General features: G+C 40.6%; 1 protein-coding gene across 4 annotated transcripts in view; it reads left to right on the top strand.

Annotated features, from left to right (window-relative positions):
* The first annotated feature begins 306 nt into the window (after window positions 1-306).
* LOC137286815 (protein lin-28 homolog) overlaps window positions 307-25,012 on the top strand; it is a 46,925-nt gene continuing 22,219 nt past the window's right edge. The window contains exon 1 of one of the 4 annotated variants that reach the window (XM_067818819.1): window positions 307-420. In XM_067818819.1, coding sequence (XP_067674920.1) covers window positions 408-420 — 13 coding nt within the window. In that variant the 5' untranslated portion in view covers window positions 307-407. Of the gene's footprint in view, window positions 421-1,150; window positions 1,200-22,531; window positions 22,602-24,290; window positions 24,368-25,012 lie in introns of those variants that run through there. The other 3 variants (XM_067818821.1, XM_067818820.1, XM_067818818.1) reach the window with 3 other exon arrangements.

Below are 25,012 nucleotides of genomic sequence, written 5' to 3'. Positions count from 1 at the left end.
ATCCGTCTGAAGGCGCGGGTCGTGTCTAAACATAGATAATGACTTATTAATTACATTCATTGACAGCCTTGTCAGTTTCTAGCCTTCACATAAACACAGTCCACACACCTATGAGATCCACCACGTGTTACGTAATGTTTCACAGTGGCGATAACGAACTCCAGCTAGTGTTGTTGTGTGACATGGGAACGCTGTAAACGATTACGTAACGCCGAGGTTAGCAACGCGTCCGTGGTCAGCGTTGACCTACTATCTGACCAGGTCCTTTGTTCTGATCTGACCGATGGTCAAGGAGTTGGTGGCGCAATCAAGCCGTTACCGCGTCGGTTGAACTGACCATGCTCGCATCTCTTTGTTGCGTTAGCAGTGACTGAGAAGAGTTCGGTGCGCTTTAGTAGGACTGTAAAATGGCGGGATACGGTAAGTTTTCGTTTTCATTTCGACTCCTAGTTATTTTTTTCAAAGATTTTATTATTTCAGTTAAGAGAAAATGCAAACTGTCTGGATGGATTTCTTGTTTGAATGGACTGACCTCGGTTTTAATATGTTCCTGGTCGGCAATGGACATGGCCCTTCTATCAACCATGAGAAAAGTTCAAAAGTTGAAGGAGATGGTCGAAGAGAAGATGGTTATGGCTCGCTTGAACTTTGTGGATTTAGCAGCCAGTCGCCTGGATTTTACTGTGCTTGGGAATTTGTATTTTTCACAATGTTTGGACAAATCATAGTGCCAAATGATGCAATTTCATTCGTGAACAAAGGATACCAGAGCCGAAAGCACTGAAGTTTGATCTGAATTGGTAAATATTTCTCTTAAGATCGGGTTTCATGGACAACAATATTTGACAGCCGATGTCGGAACTTTACATCATAATATTATATCATACAAAAATAACGAGGTCTTTCCAGATAATTTCAACAGAGTGTGAGAATTTGAGTTGCAAATTAAATCCACAATGTGCCCATGTGGTCCGCAGTTGCTGGTACAGCGAAGGCTAACTGACCGCTTGACCGCTGTGGTCGTTTAACGGACAGGCCAGTCTGCGTCTGGGAGAACGAGGCTAGGCTTGTCCGGCGGTCGACCCACGAAGGAGCCCCTGACCAACCATCTTGCTATCCAGAGTGCTCCATCTCTACTATTCCAAGGTTGGCACCTCGCGGTTGTGAAACACACCAGAACCACACCATTATGGAGTTTGGTAAATATTGTTTCTTTTCTCGTCTGTTCGTGATATTTGAACAATTTAACACGAATTCGAGGAGGTTAACGTGAGAATTTTATTTTGACTTTAATTTTATGATTGACGTGAGCCTGTCTGACGACAAGGGGTACACCATGACGGAGACAGGATCAATTTTACGTTCTCAGCCATTTTGAAGATGTACGGGATAGAGTCGCAATAGCTATGTGTCACCTATTTAGCACCAATGTGTTGCATTCTGTTGGCGGATCATTGCGACCCCTTTTGTACCCACAATCCACCCGTGCGTGAAGGTAGTATTCCGTTCTTTATTGCCGCGGGGGTACGAATGCATTATGTAATTGCATCGTGTGACAAATAGCATTTCATAACCCGTGTTTCCCTTTTCGTCCATTGCACAAGTATTCTAATTAGTATTTTTATTGTATTTCGTGTGTGTTCACTTGTTTCAGCTGTACTTTCAGTTTTTTTATACCACCACTATCTTGTTTTAATTAACTACTAAAACTATTAACTAGGTTTTTCGTGCATTTTCGTTTGCACAATACAATTTTTCATTCTGAAAATTATTAGAAAAGCTTTTATAAATTAACGTTTTCAAATTGGATCGAAAATGGGTGAAATTCCGTTCGGGGTTGCCTTCGAATGCTTTGTTGATTTACTGTATATCAATAATTACGTTTGTTTTGGAGCTACTGTGACCTCTTACATGTTAGCATACACAAACACTCAACTTGCTAGGTCTAACATATATATTGACCTGATTCCCTGACCTACATGCCCAGATTAACCTGTGCAGAACGAACGACGCAGTTTTTTTCTCTCCCAGCCTATATACCTGTCATGTCTTCATCACCACGTCACACATGACGGAATGCATTTTCTGAAGACAGAACATGTGTGATCATTGTCTACCTAGGCCAAAACTTGAATGAAGCTCCTATACTCTTTTAGGTGCTAGTGTATGTTTCTATTCAGTCTGTAGTCCGTGCACCGTACATTTACGAATGTGCCTGTGATCACATCGGTGTCAACCCTTTGACATATGCTCACATAGCATCGCCATGAGTGTTTACCCATGTAAGATATTCATGGGTGCCAGAAAGGCATTCTCATAAAACACCGGCCCTATATAACACTTCTTAGCATTCATCTTCTTACATTTGTGCGTAGAATTTTTAATTTTATAAGCGATACTAGAAAAATATAATCGATAATGTTTAGGATAATATAAAGAGACGCAACGGCATGTCTGATCACCTTTGCAACATTACTGACGTTATGCAAAATAAAAGAACTATGAAAGCAAAAACAGCAAATCACTAAAGCTTCAATCATTTTAATTAGAACTTTTGAAATAAGGTACTGTATTTTTAGGGAAGTTTTAAAAAGAAATTTTCCTGCGAAGATGCAGATATATCAATCCACATATGAAAATTTTACATTCATTTGAAAATAATTGTTAACTATTTTTAACTATGTTATTAAATACATTTCGTATTACTCTTCAGACTATTGGAAATAGGTTGTAGAAAGTATTTAATGCAATCTGATCTGTCACTGAATATTGACGGGCGAAATTTTCCATAATCGTAAGAAGAGCAAAAGTAGAGTTCACGGTACGATTTTAAACGGAGGCAATACAAGTTGTTTATGAATCACCATTAAATAGTCATATTAAAAGGTCAGCACATCTCGTACTGAATCCGTTTCATCAGAGATTGAATAGATCTTATAAAAAAACATTAAACCAGACTATATGTGAAGCACGCAATCTAAGAGGGCATTTAGTTTTAAAGCGACAACCATTAATATATCGGTGAAACTACGAAATACACAGGATTGAAAATCAAAATCTATATCTGTGAAATTTATGAAGCATCGTCTGATATATATGTCATTACTTGCATATGTTACACAAATATTTGGTGAGGTAAAACGATAATTTCTGCACAATGTTCGAAAAATGGGTATGATTTCTTAAATCTCCACTCAATAGACACAATTTGTTGACTGTCTACTGCATGAACCGGTTTATGATATGTCATCTGTGTTGTCTGTTTAATTTAGCAGTAAGTTATGTTAGTTAAGTAGCTAAATTAGTAAATATCCCAACTTTGAGATTTAAGGAAAGACTATAAACTACAGTGTTTATGCTATATGTGTATTTCGATGGAGAATGAAGTTTTGTTTAAACATGACACCAGTCGGACACTTGGTGTTATCATCATGGTATTGTACAGGATGTGTTTCAAACCTTATTGATAAAGACATGTAAAAAATTCAAGATTGCAACGTGCGTGGTTTACACAGGTCAAACATGTACACACGCACACGAACACACGCGCACACACATACCTGTGTGTCGGTTTGCGTGCAGTGAAATACACCGTAGATAAACGATGTCAATGAAGCCTCACACAATTGTTGGGAAACTCTTCTCCGCCCTTTACACTCTCTGTTCAAGGGTTCACTTTCTGGTGTCATGTCTTCACTTCCGGGTGTTCATGTGTTCACCTCCTGGTGTCAGGTGTTCCAGCACAACACGCTCTGTCCGCAGCACTGATGTTAAACAATCATCACCAGGGCACGCTCTTCTTTACATTGGTGACTACATTCAACATCAAGACACATGATCCCGGATGTTCACTGTTCACCAATGTTGGCTGTTTAGGCTGTATTCGTATGGACGCATTACTGTCCACAGTTCGTCACTAGGAACTCTCACCGACGTGTTCAAGAACAGCAAACTGTTTTTAGGATATAGATGTTCAATGTTCATCGCCAGAACGCTCTCTCTCTGTTCCACTGGCACTCCTGTTCATTACAAGGTTACTGTGCAGTTACTGTTCAACAGGAAAACACCACATCTTGCTCTTCACGGTTCATCACCAGCTACGTCTCTTAGTGGCACTGGTGTTCAAAGTTCATCACCTGCTCAATTGTCATGTGTGAACTTCTTAACGGGAACCACGTTGTAGTACAAGGAGCCAATGTTCAACCAACTTTGCAAACAAGGTTTCGTGTTAACTGGTGTTCCACAACATGTTGCCCTCTGTGTGGTACTAGTGTTCGCCACCATGTGTCTTACTGTCTTGTACTGGTGTTCGACAACATGTTGCTCTCTGTATCGTACTGGTGTTTGACAAAATGTTGCTCTCTTTGTGGTACTGGTGTTCGACAACATGTGTCTTACTGTCTGGTACTGGTGTTCGACAACATGTTGCTCTCTGTGAGGTACTGGTGTTCGACAACATGTGTGTCACTGTCTGGTACTGGAGTTCGACAACATGTTGTTTCTGTATCATACTGGTGTTCGACAACACGTTGCTCTCTGTGTGGTTCTGTGTGGTACTGGTGTTCGACAACATGTTTCTCTCTGTGTGGTACTGGTGTCGACAATATGACTCGCTCTGTGCCGTACTAGTTTTCGACAAGATGTTTCTTTCTGTGTGGTACTGGTGTTCGACAACATGTTGCTCTTTGTGTGGTACTGGTGTTGGATGGCATTTCCCACTCTGTGAGGTACTGGTGACTCGCTCTGTGTCGTGCTGGTGTTCGACAACATGTTTCTCTCTGTGTGGTACTGGTGTTCGACAACATGTTTCTCTCTGTGTGGTACTGGTGTTCGACAACATGATCCTCTCTGTGTGGTACTGGTGTTTGACAATATGACCTTTATTCCACAGTACCGTTGTAATGACCCTTGTACTGACTGATTCTCACCCTTTCACTGCAGTCCCGCTGTTCCACAACACGACCCTCCCTTCGCGTTTTAAAAGCAGGTACGTCTCTGTGATGCTGATGTTCAACGTTGAAGATCGTGGAATTCTCCATGGAACTTGTATTCAGCAACTGGACATTCTCTGTTGCAATGGCGTCCAATATCAATCACCAACAAGTTCATGTTCACAGATTATGATACTGCACATTTCAGTTCGTAGATCATGGTACTGTGTGCCACAGTTCTTAGATCATGGTACTGTACTCCGCAGTCCACAGAACACGTGCTTAGCGAGGTGAAAAAACCTGCTCACTGCATCTGGTTTCCAGCCATATATTTTACTGAGACTAAATACCAAAAACAAAGAAATATGTCAACGATTTCAGAAAAAGTCGCAGGAGCAGACTAGACAACTGGGATATAATGTTAGATTTGTAACCAATTATTAATGGAAATAGACTGTCGACCTTTTCACAATTGTACCGATCTGGCAATAGTGTCTTGAACACGATTATCAAGAAATTAATGACATATTAGTGCCACAGTTTCATCTTTCGTACATTTGTAAAGTACTTGTAACTGTGTAGCGCTTTGTGTAAAACATTTCACAAACTCAGCCTATCGCTTATTCAGCTTATCACATACTCGTGTGATACGTAATGGCTCCAAGCGTTCACGTGTCATGTTAGACATGTCATGTTAGACGTGTTACCATGGATATCCGTGCTACAATTACATATGGTGGATTACCACACCGATCAGAGTTCTGTTCATGTAAGAAGGTGATTTACTTTATGCATTTGGTATTGGAACATGAAAAGAATGCAGATGCGGACAGATTAGTGATTCAACACACACACACGCCGCATTCATATTTATGAGCTAAATTTATACAGCATTTTCCGCCAAAACGTAAAGTGCATGCTCGTGGTATTCCGTATTGTAAATCGGGATTCTTGAGCCTTGTATCCATGTTGTTTGAAACGCAACACAGAAAAAACACTTACCTTTTTGTTAAGCTGGAGTGACAACTACTTATATATCGGATTCGTTGTCCAGCTAACGATGCGTATTAGATAACGATTTGTATTGATGCACAGATGCACATTGATGTACAGAATTAGATAAGCCAGTCCTATATATGGCGCATGATGTGGATAGCTATAGTAGAGCATAGACGGATCCAGGGTGGGGACTTTCAGGGGTGCGCACGTTTAACATGACAGTTCATTACATGGCCAATGAAAGTCTCGAGAAAACAGGTGAAAATGACGTTTGCACCATCTCTCCTTTCTCAAAAATGTGCATCCCCCTTTTTCTCAAAAACCCGTAACAGCCCCTGTACTGAACTTAGATTAATTGCAATAAGCCCGCAAATAGGTACCGAATGGAGAATGGGTCTTGAAAATGGTTACGCAGCCTTCATTGAGGTCTGTTTAATTTTACAATTAAATATAACTTGAAAAAAGGCGTGAAATGTATTTGCCTATAAAACTATCTGTTAGAAAATAAAATATCGAATAATGCTTCTTGTAATTCGGTTTATGCGCTAAACTGAAACGAATGCTTTGTGCTTGTCGAGATTATGCTAAGTTTGTTGTAGCGTCTCGATGCGAAAACAGTGCCACATAAAACATTGCAAGAACATTGGATTACACCCCAAAAACTTCCCAGGCCAAGTCCCCACACTAAAACATGAAGGTTGTAATGCATTACAATAGTGCTCCTAGCTCATTTGGCAGCTCAAACTAGGTCAGCAGAACAACGTCACGTGACAGCTCCCCGACTTTGCAGCAGACTAGCGCGATTGGCTCTCCGGTTTCCGTACTGCGCAATCGGTGCAGTGATTGGCTACGGGCGCAATGATTGCATTGACTGGCACAGTGCCCAGCGGTAGGGGCGAGCTCGCGGCGTGACGTCATAGCTAAACACGCACATCCACCAATCAGACAACATTCACTATACCATGGCTTGCATAATCACAGCTCCTGGTTGACGTTGAAACCTTGGTCTAATGTTGCAAGCCCTTGGCATCTTGCTTCCAATGCTAAATCACGACGCCATACACATATCAGCAACACCTTGCGTATTATTGAAAGTGATTCATCGTTCACTTTGGGAAGCTCGAATAAACTTTAACCGGCAATTACCCCCTTCAAGATACTTTTTTGTATGAGCCCCCACGTAATAAACTAAGAAACCGTATTAGGCAACATCTGTTCCTGTTTATTTCTGTTCTAAAACCACTTTGTAGTTCTGTGCTCATTGTTACAGCCACAACTGCGTCAATGTGTGTCATATTTATATTTTATACAATAATGCAGCATTATGACGATAATTATCAATGCCATCACACATTTAGCTAAATTTTCATTGATCCGTATTTACCTCTGTACCTAGGTCTGCGACTCAAACATCTTCGTCATCTACAACAACAACAACAACAACAACAACAACAACAACGACATCCAATACAACGGATCCTACTACAACTGCTGCTACGAATACCCATACAACTAAAATTCAACATAAAAATAACAACTGCTTCGAACTACTACTACTAGTTGTAATATCACTGCTACTACTACTGCTACCACTACAACTACCACCACCACCACCACAACAACAACAACAACAACAACAACAACATCAACAACAACAACAACAACAACAACAACAACTACTACTACTACTACTACTACTACTACTACTACTACTACTACTACTACTACTACTACTACTACTACTACTTTCTGCCAGTACGGTTTTTATTCCAAATTTCACTTTTTGGGTGTTATTTTGGGTGTAAGTACTATAGATAAAATAACTCCGAATATGAATGATGTTCACAAACAAAATAGTTCGCTGTTCCACATAAACAGAACAGCCTGGATTTCTGCCAAAATTTCAAGATCTGAGCCTTGTCCAGATCACGTGACCTTAAACCATCATTTTGACCTACTCTCGTCTTTACAACTGCGTATATTACTCGTGTGTTGTTCTTTATCCTGATTCTCAGCCCTGGAAATTAGCCAGGACCATTTGTCATCCATCCACTACCTTTTATTTTCCCAGTCCCTCCCTGTTCCCTAGTGATAGTAAACACAGGCTTCATGTTCTCAGTACGATGAGAGAACGATGATACTTTGACCACCCCCCAGCCGCCCCTGGCCTAATCCCCTTCCCACTTACCCCTCCCCATGGTCCGACACAAGAGAGGGTGCAGACCAAAGGTGATCCATGGGTCAATTATTGTTTGTTGTTGTGCATACAAAGGTCTATCCGGACAGATGATGGTTTTCACACACGCCATGCTAATACTCCATACGGTTGTATACTTTCTCAAACATGTTTCCATGGATTCTTTAGAAGAAGCAATAAAGCATACACTAGCAATTTTCGAATTCTAGAAGTGTTTATGACACTGGGTAATTGCATGTTTCAAAGCACACATCTGCATCATGAGACCTGTCTCGTCTTACAACAATATATCGGACAATGAGTTGAATGTAGCTATATCATATTTATAACCCATACTGTCATTGATACGTGCAATCTGTTCTTAAAATTCAGAGTGATGACTTCAGTTCACACGGGTTGGCTACGAGTGTTGTTGTCAAAAGAGGGATCAAACGTGTAATGATCACATATGCGATTTATTGTGTATCATATTCCATGTTGAAAATACTGAAAATTAACACATAGCTATTATAGTAAATGTTATTTTGTGAACATGTCGGAAATGGTGCATCATAAATATTATTGAAGTAAAATATGATGTATGGTCTTGAGACCTGAGATTGCTAAAATGATATTACATTTACAAAATTATATAATCGTTACACTTTTAGGAACATGGTTGTGTTTCACATGTTGAATGTTTCCTTGTGTCGCACTTTAAACCATGACATTATCAATATATTGGATACTCATTGTCAATAATAAGTTTCAGTGAAAGTGAAAGTGTCAGTAAAATTTATTTAAGCGAGTATGGTTCCAACTGACATGATTATTCAAGCAATGTCCTGAAATGGATACGATATTTTGTAACTTGTAACCATTCAGGGTAGCCAACACCTGAATGCAGATAAATCCTCAGTGTTACAATGTGACAAAAGTCTCTCGGTGAACACCTGGTGTCATCACTGATTCCCACTAAGTCTGACCAGAACTTCTATAGGCGCAGGGGGAATACTCGATCTAAAAGGTAATAATACACAGTTACGAGTACATAAGCTCAAGGGGTGGTTTACGTGAAAGATTTTCCAGTGGAATATATTTCGGTAGGTAATCGATACCCATTCTTTTAATCAAACGCTGTAGGACAGTGATCGTAAAACCTTTATAAAGTATCCGATACCCTTTAAATCAGTTAACATATCAATTAACATAAGTTAGTCCTTATTTTGTAAATCAAGTAACACATCACTCAACATAAAGTAGTCCGGAAGCTGTAGATACCACAACGCCAAATTTGAAATCCATATCTTGTAAAACAAGGAAACATAAGTTAACAACAAATAATTCCTGCCTAGTAAATCACACGGGACAGCATTCAACATCCACTAATCTGGATAACGTAAACCATGTAACAGACTACTTAGTATCAATAATCAAAGACCCTGCCACAACAGTAAGTCAAATGTTAACACCAAATAATTTGTAAATCAAGCAACACAGCACGCTTCAAGTAATCGATATTCTGTAGATGAAGTAACGCATTTTACAATGAACCAATTCCGTGTGTGTTTACGCAGCATTAAAATTCAGTAAAATTTTACATCTTAAATCATTTACACCGAGACATCTTGAATAAGCAGAGCATGAACAGCACTAGTTTTTAATGTGTAAATCAGTTCTAGCAGGTACTCCCACATTGAGTACATGCCCTTAGAGCTAATATCAGACAGTAGGAGATTAATGTCAACTATTATTAATGTAACTGCGTTACACATATTCCAGACTAGTTAATTATATAATCCAAAATAGAATTTAGAGAAAAGGCTGTTTCAGACATCCATGAAACTGGAACACTGCCTCTATATTCTAGACCACCGTGTCCACTATATCTGATGTAATACGATGTTGGCATTGCAGTTTGATTTGATGGGAATCTTTGCGAGTTTCGTGTGTACAGAGAGTAATAGCAAAGTAGACAGAAATTAAAAGCGTAATGCAGTCGAACGGGTTTAATCATGGAATTGTAGTTGGGTTGTTTGTGTGCCACTTATCCATAGGCATTCACTGTTGAATAGGAATGAAATATGTTTTATTGCATGTAAAGAATCATTATTACATCGATTAGCAGCTCGGAGTAATTAGGTTGGGTATTTGGAACACATTTGACAACATATCTTTATGTCGTTCTCTGTAAGAATTCATTCCATGGTTCTCTCCAATGCTGGGACGTTCGGAAAAGGCTAGATGCCATGTCTTTTGTTTGAAAATGCGTGGGAGTCCAACTAAAAGTATTTGACATGCACATTGTTACATGTTCGGTCAGCCACCCACTCATCATTCTCCAGACGAATTATTCATGCCGTCCTAATTCAAACTTCAAACATTTTATTCTTGAAATGCATTGGCATCAAATTGAAACCGATAAATTAACCGACATTTGGCTCTGAACAAAGACTTTCCTCCCACGCAAATTCTGAAATATTGAACAGCCAGCGGTTCCTAATTAAACGGATTTCATCTCAAGAAAATGCGCACCGAATGCCCATCCTGACCGCTTCAAGGTCAGTAGATGACACGGCTTTGACCCAGCTGAGCATTGATGCAATATTTGTTCTACATTGTCTCCAGTGAGATCTTGGTCGAGCGTTTTTGTTCCCTCAGGTCCATGGCAACCCATGACAAACTTAACCAAGTGTGGCTCAAGGGTTAGGTCTCCGTATTTAGAGTTCACTCTTAGATTTTAGTAACGTTCTAATAACAGAGAGGTGATCTCGATGACAGATGTGAAAAAATGTTTTCTAGATAATATTCTAATGGTTGTTCATCCATTAATATAAGTGGTAAAACCATTTCCACTTCAATAAAAACATGTGACACACTCCATTGCACATTCACCAAAATAAGTGACAAAATCATTTCCACATCCTTAGAAATAAGTGACAAATTGATTCCACATTCAAGAAAAATAGGTGACAAACACCTTTGAACATGCATAAAAAAACCCTTTCCCATAAAATGAGTGACGAGCCCCAATCCACATCTTCCAAAATATGTGACGAATCCATTCTACATCCACAAATATAAGTGAGAAAACCATTTCCATATCCACAAATATAAGTGACAAAACAACATCCACATCCATAAACATAAGTGATAAACCCCTTCTCCACATCCATGAAAATACGAGACAAATTCTTTGACATCCATAAATTTCAGTGACAAATTCTTTCCAAGTCTATATATACATATTGGTGACACAACACAGTTTCATAAACTGTATCGATTGTACAATTCCGAATATGAACAATGAATGTGTGTTTATGAACCACTGTCACATGGGTGTTCGCGAAAACAGTATTGCAGTTTTTGCAGCCATTGTCCAGTTGGTCTTTGATATATCGGAGCTAACACTTACCTGGTGGTGAAAGCTAATTCACTCAGGTGAGCCTGTGTGCTATTTTTATTGTCTTGAAGTCGGTGGCTCAGGGCAGGTTCCAATTTTTCAATCGCCTTTTATTATTGCTATTTGATAGCTTTTCACTGACACATACTTGTCATATATGTCAGAATCGTACAATGAGCACAGCTCACAACATAGGTGTCTTATGACTACGGAAGTATTGTCGCTGTTATTTACTGAGATTCAGCAAGTAACGTTCAGTGGTATCTTACGTTCTTATGAAACATACGATCATGATGACGCTGTTAGCGTTTGTTCTGTCACATGTTTAATATCAGCACATTGGCAATATGTTAAATCAATTTGAACGACCAAGTACAATCTTGACCCTTTTGTTCGACTGGCTATATATCCTACATAGTAGTTAAATTACATAGAACAGGTATTTATAAATGAATCGCGATCGGTGTAATAACGGTCAGATATTTGCAATAACGTTTGCGGAGGTTCTGTTCTCATCAAACACCTTTTAGGATACAATCAGTTTACTTTGTGTCACAAAGAGATAGCATTAACGATTAGGCTAAATGGTTAATCATTCAAGGTGTGCTTTATTATGCTGAGTCACTGTAATATTTCATAATCGACGTCTTAAATGATCTCATTAGTTCAACAATGACCGTTCAGCACAAGAACAAATTAAAGGTAACTGTCAGTGTGTGTTTGGCATCAATAACAGATTCATCAAATCGCTCTAGGCTCTTAACAAACATAATATTAAGTTGATATCACTGGTTTTAGGTTCTTAACAAACATAATATTAAGTTGTTATTACTGGTTTTAGGTTCTTAACAAACATAATAATAAGTTGATATCACTGGTTTTAGGTTCTCAACAAACATAATAATAAGTTGATATCACTGGTTTTAGGCTCTTAACAAACATAATAATAAGTTGATATCACTGGTTTTAGGCTCTTAACAAACATAATATTAAGTTGATATCACTGGTTTTAGGCTCTTAACAAACCTAATATTAAGTTGATATCACCGGTTTTAGCCCTCGCTAAGAAGCCGAGGATTGTTGGGGTAGGTTAGTGACGAAAGTGTTCGCTCATCACGCCGAAGAAAATGGTTCGATTCCCAACATGGTACATCCACGTGTAAAGCCCTTCTCTGATGTTGCAGTGTCGCAGGAATATTGCTTAAAGGTCTGCGTAGAACCTCACTCACTCACTCACTCACTCACTCACTCATTCGCAACACCCAGCATCTGGTTCAGTTTCCGTTTTGGAAAATGCTCTGTGTGTTCATATTTGCCCTTGTTTACATTTTACTTTTCCTTCTTCATCTCTACGCTAAGATCTTTGTTACGATGTACACTATCGCTGTGCCGTTGGAGTGTTTGAATTATATATGAACCTTTATTATTTCAGTATCAGTCTTATCATATGAAATCAGTCATGGTCAGATTGTATCTTGGATATCGTTGTGAAGCTGCATCTTTAATCAAGATTCCGCACAGTGTGTGTTACTGTGGATGAATCATGGTGTGGGCATTTTTAATATCGCTAGGATGTACACAAGTTTCATTGATACCAGATCCGACATTGATATTGAAATACTTTTTGATAAGGACGACCGGTAAGTTTTAATGAAATATTTCATTTAAATACGTTATGTGAAATATCACTTTAGTATGAATTAACTGATAATCAGTAATTTTACCATATTAAGTATTCGTAAATGGACAAAAACAACTTTGTCTAACCATCACCTACTTGAAATCCGTGAAGATCAGTGTTAGAAATGATCTTCACCAACCTGTACTTGTGGAAAGAAGCGACTGACGGGATCGGGTGGTCAGACTCGGTGATTTGATTGATGCTTGTTATCATTAGCACAGATCGGTACTCACGATGCCAATCATAAGATTGTCTGGTCCATACTCGCATATTTACAGGCCATCTTCATATTGCGATGAAGAGTTAAACAACAAAACACAGTGGTTCACAGTTTCGCTCGTGATGGACTACAAAATATTTTGGTACTTCATCAAAGGATCCTCTCATTATTATCAAACTTACAGCTATCAAAAGTCAAGTTGCTATTCTTTCGATTAATTAACTTATAGCGAGGTGTCTCCCCATTACCTATAGCGTGCCACGTGTGTGCATGCACGTGTTGTACATGCAGAACGCCATTACAGGGGATAATGTAATCAGTCACGGGCTCAATTCGATGAAATTAGATGGTGTTTAACCTAGTATGTGCCATTACCCTGGGCGTAATTCTAAAGCAATGTTCTAAATAAAAGTGACGTTTAAAAAAGGGCTGTGCAAAATTAATTGAAATAACAGTCTTTGTTTTTGATGTGCCTTAAGATCGTTATTTTAAATTTCTTTCACATAGGGATGGGGCGGGTAACATTAACACAAACAACAGCATCGGTAACAGTAACGCACACGGTAACTACGGTAACATCGACACAAACAGTAAGTGTGGTAACACAAACCGTGATGGTTGAAGGGCTCGATCGTAAAACCGAAGTCTTTGGCATGGCCCTGTGAAATTCAGCACTAATGTCCCCTACCGTTGCAATATGGGTAATGGAAGTGTACATCCACCACCGCCACTACTACTACTACAACTACTACTACTGCTGCTTCTGCTACTACTACGCTAACTGCAACTACTACAACAACTGTGATCCTCACATGACTGGAATATTGCTAAGCGCGGCGTAAAACAAACTACTACTACTGCCGCTGATACTACTACTACCACTACCACTACCACTACCACTACCACTACCACTACCACTACCAATACCACTACCGCTACCACTACCACTACCGCTGCCGCTGCCGTTGCTGCTGCTGTTGCTGCTACTACTACTACTGCTGCTGCTGCTGCTGCTACTACTACTATATGCTACAACATCGTATATTGCTATTATTCTCAGTTTTATTGTTTTTTCCACCCTACTAACATATGCTTGATGCTATACTATGAAGAACGCATCATATAACTCTAGCCCAAACATGGTCGTGTCCACCTAAACCGCCTTTCTGCATGTCTTATGAACACAAATACTCATTCATCTCCGCTCATCTCCCAAAATTAAACCAGAAGGCTAATTTACAAGACAGTTCACAAAACTTTGTTTCATAATCAAACGAAACTAAAGGTCCTGCTGATACAATCATCTCAGTTATGTTTCATATTAGGCTCCATAGACTGTCATACGAACTGCAACATAAGTGAAGCGATGTAACTATATCGCTAGCATTAGCGGTAACAAACTATATTTTAGTCCACATGACTGACTCCGTCGCATTATTGATAACCCCAGCACATGTTCGTCTAACAAAACTTCCCTGCCCGCATAGCCGAGCCTGCTCACACACCTGACGTGCCCCCAAAGACATGCAGGTAGTCGCGCGCTGGAACCCCTCCGTCCCTCCTCAGGTGAGCGGCACGCTGGCCAATTAGCTTCCGTCTTCGCGGGGAGCAGCTTCGAGCGTAATTTATTTGTCGGTTTGGAAGAAACGTAATCAATTAGTAAAATGAAATGGGATTTTTTTGGTGAATTGTGGAACTATGATTCATAAAAACTGCGCAGTTGAGGAAGCTGGGTTTTAAAACTGAGTCATGCGAGATTGGGATGGGCATTTCGGTGAGTAACGAGCTTACTCCTAGTTTACAACTGTTGTCGGCATCTCCTATATTCGTACACACAGGCTTGCCTCCCCTGTCTGAATCTATGTGAAAGTGAAAGAACGTTTTAATCTGCCTATTCAGCCACCTCAATATCGTCACGATATATAAAGTGTTTGTTTTTAGATAACTTTGTTCTCTTCGGAGCTGTGTGGTTGCATCACGTATCGTATGAGAATACAAAGAGAACGCGAGTGCGCGCACAACTCGCGTCCCCGTTTAGATTTTAGATAAGATTTTCTGAAACCACTGTGGTGTTTAAAGGAGCATGGGCGGCCTCTTTCGTCCGCTGAAATGATAAACCTCAACGTAATATGTTCACATGAAAAGGTGTTTTAATGTCTTTACTTTCCTCAATTATATATGTTCTGTATCGTTTAATGGTTGTTTTTGAACGACACTTTGTTTAACGTGTAGACTCATGACAATGTTTAATGCGCTCCGTTTTGGTCTTTGTCGTTATGTTTAGAGATGGCTTTTCTTTTATGTCACTACTTCCTATTCCAACGTCACACGTGCATGCACTTTGTTTTGAAGCTGTATGACCTTATACATACTCATACATTATGAAAACATGTGCAGCGATATTATCAACCATGGAGAACGAATCGAATTATTGCACGCGAGATGTGTACAGACTTATTTATTCTTCAGGACTTTTTAACTCTTATACTCCGCGGGATCTATTTGAGGAGATGTTCCAGACCGATTATTGTTTGGTGTTTAGTTTTGCATAATGCTTTGAGGAATGTGGTAGTTATTACGTGGCCAATCGTATCAACTTTATTATCTCTTTCGTAAACCATAACTGTTCACGATCTGTTGTAATCACGTGATCCCACAGGCTGATATTTCATGCATCAACACATCATGAACTGCTAACGTTCGTAACAGTCGCAGACCCTCCTGTTAGGATCCTTCATTGTTTCAGGTTCAATAGTTCGAAGCTGTCATGCGTGGCAGTACTTACATTAGAAGGCACGTTATAGGTACATTTCTACATTCAGCGACGATATGAGGCGGCAAAATGACTGTCTAACTATATATTCAGGAACAGAAATATGTGTATTGTGCATGATTAAGATTAATATACCATGTGAATTTTGTAAAATAGTTTTAGAGCGGGCAATGGAAAATTTGTTTGGTTAATACGATATTCCAAGAGGCGTGAGGTAACATCTATTTGAATTTGAATGAATTAACGGACAAGTATGTGTCCTTGTTTTCTAAATTATTCATAAGGAATCGAGCAGGTGATCATGCGATGATAGTGCTTGTCTTCACGCTCATAAATAGGCGGTTAGTCGCCTCCCTTTTGTCCGGAAAATTTGTTTATATGACCATTGTAACTCGTGTGAAAATGAAGCATGCACTCCCCTATTTGGCAACAGTGTGCATCCTTTCTTTCTTTCTTTCTTTCTTTCTTTCTTTCTTTCTTTCTTTCTCTCTCTCTCTCTGTATCCCCGCTTGTCATACACTTATTCATTCCCCTGTATGAGTACACGGGTCACATTTTTGTACCCTCTGCGAGAATGTTATAGTAATACTGAAAATGTCGTAAAACCACATTCATTCATTCAAACACACATGACGCCCTTTAGGGGCTCTCTCACACTGAATCGACACCTCGGTTGAGGATAGGATCCCTGCAAAGTGGAAAATACTGACCGCGGAGCAATACATTACTTTGCGCACACACACACTTACACACAGACACACACCCGAACACATGCTATGCGTCAAGTCATAAGCTAATATTAATAACTGTAAGTTTTCATTTACATCGGGGGCGGTGGGGTAGCTTAGTGGTTAAATCGTTCGCTCGTCACGCCGAAGAGCCGGGTTTGATTACTTACATGTAATGTGTGAAGCCTTTTTCTTGTCCCCTCGCCGTGATATTGCTGGAATAATGCTAAAAGCGGCGTAAAACTAAACTCACTCATTTATATGGACAACGCTCGATGACTTGCTCACAGTGTGTCGTCATAATTCGGCACTTTGGTTTGTTCATAACATCGGTCACTAGATTATCTTGCGACTAATCGATTACTTACAGACAACCGTGACAGTGGGTGTTCATAAACAACAAACGAACAAAACTGACGCTTAAGTCTCCTCCAAGCAACGTTAAACCGACCCACTAAAGCATTCACCCTATGGGATAAAACGTAGCATGCATTGAAACACAATCACCACTATCAATATGCATGCTGCCGATGTCTCATACCACCCTCAAGCATCTCTGATTTCCATCATGAAAACTGCATGACATATAACACAATGAAGTGTATTTCTTGGAAACATATTTTGTGGTATGCAGGAGGTCAAATGTTGTTCTGCACGTACATTATTGTTAAAAAGTGTAATGTGAGCAGGTGATCTGATTCTTGTTTCACAAGTTGACCAAAGATGTCATAAGTGCTTCATGGGGTGGGTCCATGAAGCACGGCAGATCTTGAAGAAATAATTACAGGTTTGTCAGAAGCAGGTTAAGGAGTATTAGGTGATTGTGCGACGACCACCGAGTGATCATACAATTGCAAGATATCTGTTGATGGCAACAGAGGCATCAATAAAGCTGTGAAATATAGGAATGTGGATATACTCAATTTAAAACAAATCACATACGAATGACTAAACTGATGTTCAGTGAAATGGCCTATTTGGCAAGCGCCATATGATTTTGTGTTTGTTCAGATGGACATTTCAATGGCCTTTGCATGTGTTTTTGGCGCGTGACACCTTTTCGCGAAGGCCAGGATGACGTGTGACACCTTTTCGCTAAGGCCAGGACACATCTCTGTTAGATAGTGAAACACAGTATTTATTATATAGTACCAGTCGAATAATGGACTGTAGCTTTAGCAATTTCTCATGAATATGGAAGGGGTTGTATGGCTTGCATTCTCATGAATAAAACATAGGTTTAATATTTTGATCACGACTACAATGCTACCTTAGAGGTGTCATCAAGTTATAAACTGCCACATGACATCTACCAGCTGATACAACAAATCCACGCAGCGGTCATACAATGGTTACAACAGACTATCTGCTTTGTCAGAATATATAGATAGCTACTCGCCACATAACAAATGCACTGCTTGTTGTCAGGTAGCGGTAGAGTCAGATAGCGGTAGAGCTGTCAGCTAGAATTGTAAGGTAGTAGCAGAATTGTCAGGAAGTGGTAGAGTTTTTCAGGTAGTGGTAGAGTTTGGCAGGTGGTGATAGAATTGTAAGGAAGTGGTAGAGGTGGCAGGTAGTGATGGATTTGTAAGGTAGTGGTAGAGCTGTAAGGTATTGAGAGAGTTGTAAGGTAGTGGCATAGTTGCAAGGTAGTGATAGAGCAGTTAGGTAGTGGCAGAGGTGGCAGGTATTGGTAGAAGTTCCAGGTAGTGATGGAGTTGGCAGGTAGTTGTAGAATTGTAAGGTAGTGGTAGAGTTGTATGGTAGTGGTAGAGGTGTAAGGTAGTGGCAAAGTTGTAAGGTAGTGACATTTTTGTTTGTAGTGGCACAGTTGTGACAACATACTCTCATGACTAATATATCCTTCATGAAACCTTCACCGAAAGGTGACAACATGCTCTTATGCTCATCATATATTCATGACACCTTCACACAATGCTGACAACATACACTTATGGTTATCATATCCTTCCTGAAACGTCACAGAATGGTGACAACATACTCTTATGATTATTATATTCTTCATGACACCTTCACACAATGCTGACAACATAACGTTATGACTGACATATCTTTCATGAAACATCACAGAATGGTGACAACATACTCTTAAGATCAACATATCCTTCATGAAACCCTCACAGAATGGTCTTATTACTAACATATCTTTCATGAAACCTTCACAGAATGGTGATAACATGCTCTTATGATAAATCTATCCTTCGTGACACCTTCACCCAATAGTGACAACATACACTTATGGTTATCATACCCTTCATGAAACATCATAGAATTGTGACAACATGCTCTTATGAGTAACATATCCTTCATGACACCCCCACATAATGGTGACAAGATAATGTTATGACTAACATATCCTTCCTGAAACATCACAGAAAGGTGATAACATACTCTCATGACTAATATATCCTTTATGAAACCTGCACAGAATGGTGACAACATGCTCTTATGATTAATGCATCCTTCATGACACCTTCACACAACAGTGACAACATACACTCTCATGACTAACATATCCTTCATGAAACCTTCACCGAATGGAGACAACATGCTCTTATGCTCATCGTCTATTCATGACACCTTCACACAATGCTGACAACATACACTTATGGTTATCATATCCTTCCTGGAACGTCACAGAATGGTGACAATATACTCTTATGATTAATATATCCTTCATGACACCTTCACAGAATGGTGACAGCATAATGTTATGACTAACATATCCTTCATGAAACATCCCAGAATTGTAACAACATACTTTAATGTTTAACATATCCTTCATGAAACTATCAAAGAATGGTGACAGTAGCTCTTATAGTTATTGTCATAATGTGATGACACAGTTTTCACTGAATGGTGACAATGACAAATGGTGATGACATTTACACTGTAATATTTCCAAGTATTGTCATGATCCGATCACATTATCATTACAAAGGTCCATAGTGTTATCATAATGTGATCACACAGTTTTCACTGAATGGTGACAGTGACAAATGGTGATGACATTTACACTGTAATGTTTCAAAGTATTGTCATGATCCGATCACATTATCATTACAAAGGTCCATAGTGTTGTTATAATGTGATAACACAGTTTTCATGGAATGGTGACAATGACAAATGGTGATGACATCTACACTGTAATATTTCCAAGTATTGTCATGATCTGATCACATTATCATTACAAAGGTCCATAGTGTTATCATAATGTGATCACAAAGTTTTCATGGAATGGTGACAGTGACAAATGGTGATGACAGTTACACTGTAATGTTTCAAAGTATTGTCATGATCTGATCACATTATCATTACAAAGGTCCATAGTGTTGTTATAATGTGATCACACAGTTTTCATGGAATGGTGACAATGACAAATGGTGATGACATCTACACTGTATTATTTCCAAGTATTGTCATGATCTGATCACATTATCATTACAAAGGTCCACAGTGTTGTCATTATGTGATCACACAGTTTTCACTGAATGGTGACAATGACAAATGGTGATGACATTTACACTGTAATGTTTCAAAGTATTGTCATGATCAGGTCACACAGTTTTCACTGAATGGTGACCGTCACATGGTGATCACATGATCATAACAAGGTTTTAAAGTATTGCCATGATGTGATCACTGAATGACCAGTGGCTTAAAATAGGTAATCATGTGTTCTCATATGGTTATGTCAAAGTTTCAACGCGATTGTTATAACGTTACAATGTTACCATAACATAATATTTAGAGACAACATAATTCAAAGTTAGAGGTGATGCAAACTTCAAGTTGTTTTTACATCAGCTGACCACAATCTCATTCACAGTTGCCTCTATTTCTCATTACGTTGTCATCAAGTTATGTTATAGTTTGCATGGGAATAATCTAAATATAAAATGAAAGTATTAATCAACTATCCAACTGTGACTGAATCATACTATAAATGCAAACAGTATCTTCAGTGCAATGAAATAAACACAATGAAATAGGACATTTTACAATGGGGGTCTCATGAATAGATTAGTCACCTGTCAGAAATACCTAGATATCTCTGGATATCTTTTCTGTGAATCACACCAGAAGGTTGTCATATTATTAAAACTACATTTACATTGCTATCAGCGATATTCAGTGTGACGGGGTTAATTAGTGAGCGTGTGTTTAATCAATAACAACTCAAATATGAGATTGATGAAATGAAACCAGCCTTACCTGTTCCTATGATTAGCTTCTTACAACTGTTTTGATCCCAACACTTTAACGCGGAACACAATATTATGCTATTTGTGTGGTATATTCACCTTGTTTAGTTTGAAGAAGGTGTGTGGCAATGATGTCTACTTGACATGCCTTGCTTTCGCTGATTACCTTCTGATACATCAGGTCTAGCTGCCTTGGAATCTATACATTATTGATTGTGTCTGTATACGTATACGTCTATATGACCTCATTTCCTGGGCTCTGTGGGGGCCACCCTGTCCCCAAGCACCTTTGCCGCCCCATATAATCACTGGTGCGCTACCTCGATTATCTCGTGTTCGTATAACACAGGGAATCATACACTTTATGAGTTGTACAGACCGAGGAATTAGAAAGTGGTGCTATTTTTAGCATATGCACATGTAGTCGTGCAGAGCGCTCTATGGAGAGTGGATATACGTATGTGGGGGCATGAATTCATACTGTCCATTTCTGACCAAGCAAAAGATATTTGACTGACGGGTCACGTGACAGCTGATGGTCAGGTGGGTGGAGCCAGGGAGTGGACAATACTTGATGGGCTGGCTGTGACGGGAACCTCCCAGGACTGAGATCGGTACACGGTACATAGTATTGATACTTGATTGTATATGTGGTCCGATCGATACACAACAAACATGTGCGACCTGACCCGGAGCCTTCTTCCATGGATTACTGATACAGATGACGGGTGATGTTTTTAATTCTGTCGGTGAAGGATCACGGGCTGTATGTGAACATCCACCCTGTGAATCAACCTTGAACTGGCCGTTCGGTTCTAAACACGATGGCATTAGCCTCGCTTTTACTCCTGTACTTAAAAGAACCGCGGAGACTGATGAACTATGCCACTGGCAACTCTTTTCTCCACTAAGCACGCCATTGTGTTTTATATGTGTAACCTGTGGACGCGCTATTTATACTAGCATACAGGATGCCGGACCCTCCTTCCTAGTCCCTCCCACAACGTCCAGCCCCAGATGCTCGCCCCCTCCCCTTGATCGTAAGCGGGCTATAAATACTCTACACACACTCGTTTCTGGGGCACATCTCACAGAAAGGTTGTTGGGGTGTGTTTTAGGAGTGAAAGACTTGAAAATTTAGCCTCTATTTCCTTGAAATATTCACAACACGTGGTCAGCCCGGTGAAATGGATTCCAAACTGTGACAGGGAAAGCTGCATTCTGATTGGTGGTTTGCTGGCGGATAAATTGTGAACTATTTGTAATTAGTACAATGAGCGAGTAATTGGGGGTCACGTGTTGAAAGGCTAACTGAGTAACCGATGGCCTCTCTGACGAAATGAGGATTATTCTAAGAGATAGGATTCGCTTAGGAGAGTAGCAGGCGGGTGGTCCCGCTGACCGGTCAGGCTAGCTACGAGTTGGAATCCGACTGACAGCTGAGACGGAATACCATGGCCTCAGGTAGGGGAACAGTACTTTACATATCTCATTCAGCTTCCACGTGACCCTCGTGGGCAAGATCTGCCCCTTGTAAGTCACTGGGAGGGTGTCATGCCCCTTCTACCCTTTCTATGCACCCTCACTTCCCACCCACTCAAAATGGGGTCAGACCTACCCCTCGCGCTTTCAGAATGGGCGCATTTTTTGCTAATATGTTCTTTGTTGAGTGTGTGGCCCCTATTCTATAATGGTCAGAGGCCCTTGATTCAATCACGAATGTGCACTACTGTCCGTGGTCACTCGTGGCCTAAGACAAGGGACTGAATGAAGGCGAGAGAAGTTGACACACTTTCGGTTGAAGCTGATAGTCTCGCGGCATGACAAGTCGGCGTGCGAGCCTTGCGTTCACCCTCCTTTAACCCGCTCTATTTACAAGTGTTTTGTAGAAAATTTGAAGAATGCGATTACGACACAAAAAAGCAAATAGTAGCACTGTGGTGACATGTCTTTTTTCTCTTGGTGCTTGCAGTATTTGCAGTGTCATAGCATTGGCACTGCATAGTATTAATTATGTTTGTTATTTTGTCACTCGCGTGTACCATTGGCAAGGGTTTTCTGTTCACATCTGATAACATTAGTCTGACCTCTTTTCTTTTCGAGGCCGGATACGGGCATTGGGGGTAAGGGATGGGGAAGGAGCACCAACTGATCCTTAAAGCTTGGTTGAGACCCAGATATAGGGTAGGAAGAGGACATACAGACCCCTTACACCCCACCATAAGCCGGCTCAGCTATCTCGGCGATCAGCTGATTGAGCTTGCTCCGGTCTACCTACTGGAGTGAAACCACCCATGTGATCGGGAAATGAGGTCACGGGGGACCACCAGTGCTACAACAAATTCGGTATTCGGGTCAACATTGATCTATTGATTGAAACGGATTATCGGTGATTGATTGATTTTTGTTTGCTATAAATAAAACTGTTAGATTATTTCACCAATCAGAATGTTTTTGCCCTCGACTCGCAATGCATGCGATTTTCATAATAAGGCTAGGCTGTGAGAGGGTTTGCGAGGCGGTCACATGAACATTGTTAGTTGTGCCAGGTGATCGTAGGTGAAATGATGAGTTAAGGTTAGCATTGATAGGTCCGCGTCCCCGCTCCCTCCCTCCTACCTCCGTCTGTCATCGACTTACGCGGATCTCATGGCGCTTCGTTCGAAAAAGCTAGCATTCCTTATCCTATGGCCTCGGTCAAGCAGCGAGTGACGGTGATCCTGCGCTCAGTCGGAGTCGAGGAGGTGGACAGTGGTCATCTCAACGTGGACACAGCCAGCTTCTATGAGGCAGCAACCGACTCAAGGGAGAGATCTGAGAGTCGGGGGGAAATCAGCTGATGGCGTCGTGCTCACCTCACCAAGGTAGTCAGTCCTCCATGTTTCTAATGGCGTTCGCCGGCTAACCCCGGCCACACTGGGGGAAGGGATAAGAGCAAGGGATAAGCGTGTCACGGGAGGGTTGTTGGGACACTCGCAGAGTTGTAGTCATGCCTGAGTGACCGATGGTCAGACTTTGGGGACTGGGAGTTTGGGAGGGCGCTGTGTAGTTTAAGCAAGCACGCTTCCGCTCAATGTAAGTGCGCACTGGCCGTGATGTCCATATTGCAGTGAGCGAGAGATGCGAGTAGTCGGCGGCCAGAGGTGAGGGAAGGAGTGCCCGTCCATTTCATCTCTGTGGCCCGGACATGGCCAGCTGGCTGACCAGTGGAGATCCTGGACACCAGCAAGGTGAGCTCAGTCGACCAGTGAGGTACAACCAGGCTTACACAGGCCGGTAGCCGCGCATGGATACTGCGCGCTGGCTTGGTGGGGTCAATGACTCCTCGGACAAGTGCGTGTGTATGGCAATGGTCGGTGGGAACCCCCCTGGTAGGATCTGTTGCATAACATCGAGACACCGGGTGTCTGACTCTGTACCTCGTTATTACCATATTACATTGTAAATGAGTGTGCATTTCCAGCCAAACGCTCATGTATAATGCGAATCTTACCAAATATTGATTTTTTCCCATTTTATACTCTCGTGGAATGCACTACCATTGTGGATTTTTTGTGAAAACAAAAGTGTGTGTCAGTATTTCCCAGCATCCGAATTCCTTCCCGTGTCCCAAGACCTTCCTGTTCGTTGTGGTAGATGTAGGCAATGTCGTGTTTACATCGTGTTGTCAAGGCCATCTCCCAGTGTCTGTCGTCAAACTTTGCCCAATATTCCAAATCTAGCCTTACAACTTGGTGCTTGTATCCATCATACAAGGCTATGGTAGAACCTCCGGCACGGTTTCGTTAGGCAGGGAAAATAGGTCGCTTACTCCATGGTATAATTTCCCTGCGTCTACTAGCTGGTTTTATCATGTACCTCTTGTTCATCGTTTT

The sequence above is a fragment of the Haliotis asinina genome, chromosome 6, assembly GCF_037392515.1.
Source record: "Haliotis asinina isolate JCU_RB_2024 chromosome 6, JCU_Hal_asi_v2, whole genome shotgun sequence".
NCBI classification, from domain to species: Eukaryota; Metazoa; Mollusca; class Gastropoda; order Lepetellida; family Haliotidae; genus Haliotis; species Haliotis asinina.
The sequence above is the reverse complement of the archived record's forward strand: the minus strand, read 5'-3'. Positions and strand labels throughout refer to the sequence as shown.